This window comes from Camelina sativa, chromosome 7, assembly GCF_000633955.1.
Source record: "Camelina sativa cultivar DH55 chromosome 7, Cs, whole genome shotgun sequence".
Classification (NCBI taxonomy): Eukaryota; Viridiplantae; Streptophyta; class Magnoliopsida; order Brassicales; family Brassicaceae; genus Camelina; species Camelina sativa.
Window position 1 is genome coordinate 15,536,298 of NC_025691.1, and position 6,160 is coordinate 15,542,457.

A 6,160-nucleotide genomic window follows, 5' to 3' on the forward strand; every position below is an offset into this window, starting at 1 on the left:
TCACATTATACAAAATTTTCATTCATTCAAAAAAAAAAAAATCAACTTTAGAATAATTTTTTTTTTCTATATTATTGTTAAGTTTGGGTTTAGTCATAAAAATGTGTGATCATAACTTACTCATCTTCTCGAGATAAAAATTTGAGGCTCATAAAATATATTGACGATTAGTTTGTGTTCTAGTAAGAACCACATCCACTTTTGACTCTTTAGTATTCTTTAAAATTTTAACAAGATACAATTGTATGAGTCTACCACATTCATTATGTTTAAAAGATTCCTTTATACTTAAGTAGCAATGTAGCATGATATTACGTATCCAAAGTGATCGGGCTTTGGTCATATCCATAAATAAAAATAAAAATTCTAAATGTGGTAGATTGGATTATTCATGATCGAACTGATTTTCTTATCTTTATGACGCTGAAGAGTGAAGATCTTATTATAATTTCACATATAATATGATAGGTTGCAGGCTTGCAGCTAGAATGTGCAATTTTCAAATCTTTGATATGGGTGTTTATATAACAATACATCATGTGGAAAATTTCTCTTTTTTTTTTTTTTTTTTTTGAATGTAAGTTTTTGAATATTCAAAGAAAAATTAAAAAAAATTATTGGTAAATAGCCATGCTACGCAACAAGATATAACTAAAAAATAATTATCCTTAAATATCAATATTATTGAAAAATAATTTAAGAAGCTTTAGATTTTTTTTTTAGATTTTTATTTAAATTTTAATAGTTTTTATTTTACTATTTAATTATATATTACTTCTTTAACTTGAAACTATTTACATCATCAACAGAATATAGAACTATGTGGACCAGCAAATGTAAGATGGCGGATATATGTGAGAATTATAACAAAGATGCCATTTACAACAAAGAAGCAGAGTATCAAATTATCTTTTCCACGATAAAAACAAAAAACAAAAACAAACTATACTCCTAAATATTAATATTTTAAATTAGCTTATCCTAAAAGGAGCTCATAATACACAATCCTACAAAAAAAAATACCATACTGTTTTATTAATGAATTGTAAATTTTATTATGTTGTTCATTCTTTTTTTTTAATGAATATAAATTTTATTCAATAAAATGAAAATACAATAGTTGCTCATTCATTCTCACACCGTTAAAAGACATGCGGAAGGGTTGCAAAATATTAATTTGCTGCAAGATAAAATTTTCACCATTGCTTTGTATAATTAAGTTTTTTTTACTCAAATTATAATTAAGTAAGTTAAATGGAAAATTTTGCATGTGTAAAAGTTTTTTGATTATCAAACGTTCAAAAAATCGATTTAACTAACGTTCTATAGAATGTAACTGCAAATGAAATATTTTTCATGGTATATTAAGAAAAAAAATTAAGAACGAAATTCCAAAAAATCAAGATTATAGGTGATAGATCATTCGCATGTATGTATAACGTTGTATAGGATTCTTTATTAGAGAATACAATGTGTAACCCCACCACCATATGTCACATGAAAAGGCATGTTATATTTTTTTTTGGTTAGACAACAATTTTAATGGTCCTTAAAGTTTATTTTTCTTTATTCCCTAATTGTTCTAAGCCTCTTATTTTCTTTTCTTTTACTTTTATTAAGAAAAAGAGAGACCTTGCAAAATTAATACATTCTGATTACATTTTTGAGTGAGACCAACATAAAATAAAGCAATTAGTAAATTCATCATCCTATGGAGAAAGGTAATTCGTTAAGCAATTTTTAAAAGCTTTTATTCTTGTTTAAATATAAATAGTGACGGTAGAGAAATGCGTTCTCCATAGGATGATACATCACCAGTTCACAACATATCAACATCTCAAAAGTTGTCACATGTACATTCTTACTATTCTAAATAAAAATATATCAAAAATTCATAGAAAACTAGAATCTCAATTATTCTAACATTTTACCCGACGCCTTCGTTTACTTTTAGTTTCAAATTCTAAAATATTATTGTTTATCGAACTCAAAAGCTTTCTCATGTGTTTATAAGCTCAAAAAATTGGACGAGAGAGAGATTTCAATGAAAAATAAAGACCAAAACAAATTTGCATGTAATGCGGGTATATATAATGTATTTGAACCTTGTCGGTATGAATTTACCATGCAAAATTATACATCAAAAAAAATTGTTTTGTTAATTACGAGGAAAAACAAATCTGCATATAATGCGGGTAATAACTATTCAAGCCTATTAATTTATTTAGATCTTCAATGTTGAAGACGAATAAAGTATTTGAATAAGATACTACACCGTATATAAAAATCTTTCATTTATAATATAAACATTATAAACATAACCTCTTCGTGTTAAGTAGCATATTATTATTGTTATTATTATTATTATTTCACAAAAAACATGTAAGTGTGTAACATGTAATTATTATTGATGCATGAGTAACACATGCAGAGAAGACGATCGTGTTGAGTATTTATTGTGTCCACCAGATACCAATCCATTTTAGATTACCTTCTTCAAGAAACATAAACTAAAAGAAAATGAAGTAAATGTGATGGATTCTCTTTTAAATTACCAACAAGTTATTATCAAATAAATTTAAATAAAATGAAGTAAATGTGATGGGATCCCCTTTTAAGTACCTAATAATATCTATATATGGATGTAATATGTATATATTGGTTGCTTGCAATTGTCTTGTCATTGGTGGAGACATATAGTGGCTCAACTTGTTTTCACAAAATATATCTTTGGTCTTGTGATTGTAAGTTATAAATTTTCGTGCTGATCTTTCTGGAAAATGTAGGGTCTTTCTAATAAATCTTATGTATCATGATTGGTTGAACATTCAATTATATTGGTGAAAAAGCGATTTACCACTCAAAAAATATCAAACTCTAATACTACCTCCAAATTATATTGTCTTGGTGACACACTGATGTCTTGTCGTTCTTTGGCCAAGATTTTTGATCATCAACTCCTTCCAATAATTTTCTATATAATTGACAACATATTGTAATAACTAATAAGAATATCTCTATCAAATTATCGGCATTTTAGGGGTTTGATCAAGTACTACAACTTAGCCCTAATGTCAAAATGACATGGACCCAAAAAAAAAAAATCACACTATATAATTGTTTGTAAACCCTTATTGTTGAACCACTTCTCATCGGATTTTTACCAAGATTACAATTGGTTTGTCATTTACAAAAGAAAAAGTTAAAAAGAAACACATTCGTAAGTAGAAACAGGTAACTTGGTTATTTTCATTGCATTCCCAAAATGTTACAAAGTTTTCTAATTCACTCCAGTTATATGAACAATTATCATATATAAAGGGACCACACGCTTTCAAAAATCACTTTTGGAGGAATAAAAATTATATGAAAAGCTAGTGAGTGATGATAATCGATCGGAGATGGGGCAAAAATATGAGAGCGACAAGGAACGTGAGTCACATGGAACGATCGATCATATTATACAGCAAACAGAAGTCCCCACACCAACATGAATTGGTGTCATATGTATGAATGTGAAGGGCCAAAATCATCAAAAAAGAAGGTGTTGTGTCATTGTGGACCTCGATTAAGGGTAAACTCGTAATTATATTTATTTCTATCTTTTTTTTTTTTTGGTTACACTCTTTAAATTAATTTTTTCCCCGAAATCGACTATGAAGTTATTGGCATCTTTTTTGGCCCACCATAACAATCCAACCACTTTAATTCCCTCTTAGTACAACAACGGCTACTTCACTTTAACATTTGTCTAGCCTTTTTCTATTTTAAGTCAAAATCTTGACAATGCACATGACCCCTTAAGAATCTTCATTAACGATATTATTATCGTACATATATTATAGGTTGTTGTTAATCATCCCAGCTAACTCGTTTGGATAATATTTAAGAACACGATGGTTTGAAATATTGGCATCGTTTCTAGCCACTTGTTTAGGAAACCATTTATCACTTATAAGTCAAGTTTAAGACCCAAAATACATATAACGTAACGTACCCATCAATATTAAATAAAATATTTCATTTGACATTGTGGATAGTGAGAAGTATTCTCTCCTTCCGAACTGATTTATGTAAGGAGGAGCTTATCACCGTTCGGAGTTCCAAACTGAAAAAGAGTGTTTTAAATGCTAAAATTGTATATTACTACTTGAGAACCAAAAAATGTTCGATCCCTTTCAAAGACTCCTCCCTTACATATTTATACAAACAAATTAATTACCCAATTAATGCGTAATTAATTTTACATGATTCTCGCGTCCTAATTAATCCACTTGAAGGTCGGAATCTTTGACCGAGCTCGAGCTGCGAGCTGATTAATATGACGCCTCTCCGCGCTCTCTTCCTCTCTCTGGGCCTGATGGGCCGACCAGTGCTACACCTTTGGCCCGTTTAGCGTGTCCGGTCCAGGCCCTCTGCCTGTTATTCGAGATGACGAATCATGGGTACAACAATTGTCCCGCAAATATTCCGAGCTGAGCAGTTCGGGGGACTTTTGATCTCCAAGCGATCGATTTCGGGAAACTGAATATTCCCCATATCCCCACGATTTGATCGTGGTGAAGATGAGATTTGTCTTCCCGAACAAGCCTTGGGGCCCACCGGGTAGCGTGTAAGCTATAAGAGAGAGGAAAAGCGGTCTGAGACCTTTCGCTTCCCCAGGTAATCATTACTCATTGGTTCCGTGTATAAAGGTAAACTCGCCAAACTTCTCCCTCCTACTCTTAATTCTCAGTTTGCTTTCGTTTTGTCCTGCGTTTTTCTCTCTTTTCTTCTGTTGGTTTCTTTGCTTTCACCGGAAAGTTCTACGACCCCCCTCTATTACTCACTACTTTTACCCGGAAAACATGTCTCCTCCAAAGTCCTCATCGGGTAAAACCGTGAAACCTTTGATTCTGGGTGTTTATGGTCCCCATCAACCGTCAATTCTCTCTGCGGAGAATATAGCTGAGTTTAGAGGATCTACCGGGATTCCGCCTGAGATTGAGATCAGGTTCCCGGAAGCTCATGAATCTCTGGAGAATCCTCCTCCGGGCTACGGTTGCGCGTTTGAGATATTTTTCTCTGCGTGCGGACTATCGTTCCCCCTTCCTGAACTCATCGTAAAGATGATGTTCGAACTGGGCTTTGCTCTCCCCCAGAAGTGCCCGAACTTCGTTCGAACCGTAATGTGTCTCCAGACTCTGGGGGAGCAGTTTGATTACAAGCTATCCCTGGCCGACTTTCTTCAGGTTTACACGGTGAAAACAGGTCGTACCAAGGGCACGCTTTACGTCAATCCGCTCTCCGGGCTGAAGGTCTTTGATGACCTTCCCGAGAAGGACGAGAAATGGCGGAAGTCTTACTTCTTTTTCCCGGTTAACGAACTCACCTTTGGTCACCTCTCGAGTTCGCACGTGTCGAAGTGGACTTCGAAAATTGGTAGAATGGTGTTCCTTGTTAGGTAGAAACTCAATATATATTTTTTTTTGCTTCTTACCCTTTGTAGTTTCCATCTCAGATTACTTCGAGTGCGGGTTGATTTGCCCTATCTTTTGCGAGATTTTCTCGAGGTTCTGCAGCCAGGGCCAGATCGCCTGGGATTCCTTTTCGTGTGAAAGGATTAGGGAGTCCACGGTGAGGCTCAGAGGACGTTCTCTCGTTTGCTCCGACCCCATAAGCACTTCGGAGATGAACTATAGAGAAGAAAGGGCTTGTCGACTTGCTGAGAAGGAGGCAAAGCTAAACATGGCGGCGGCTCTTGCCGAGGGCAAAGCTCGCCTTCCTACCAAGAAGTCTGGTTCGTCCGCCCCTGAGGTAGGCGGGACTCCCGCATCCCCTGCTGGCCCTTTCGAGCTCCTCGCAGGTGCAACCGATCCGTCCGAACCTCTCGTGATTGTCATAGCTGATTCTAGTGACGAGCCACGGGAGATCGCAGCTCCCCCCGTCAGCAAAGAAGCCTTCTGGTGGAGTCAGCTCCCAGCGAACTGACTTGTCGAAAAAGAGGAAGAAACCCGAGACTTCCTCATCTTCCCGCGAGAAGAGCCGAGCCCGGACTAGTTCATCGGGGGACGACCGGATTAGGTCCAGCTCGAAAGATAGGGGTCCCTCCTCGGAGAGGAGATCTAGGGAAGTGCCCCCTTCAAAAGAATCTGGAGGCTCCTCCGGGAGGTTACCTTCG

General features: G+C 35.2%; 1 protein-coding gene across 1 annotated transcript; it reads left to right on the forward strand.

Annotated features, from left to right (window-relative positions):
• LOC109125448 (uncharacterized protein At3g60930, chloroplastic-like) lies at positions 4,848–5,970 on the forward strand. The gene is made up of 2 exons (XM_019227076.1): positions 4,848–5,388; positions 5,489–5,970. Exons 1-2 carry the CDS (start codon positions 4,848–4,850, stop codon positions 5,968–5,970), a joined length of 1,023 nt encoding a protein of 340 aa, XP_019082621.1.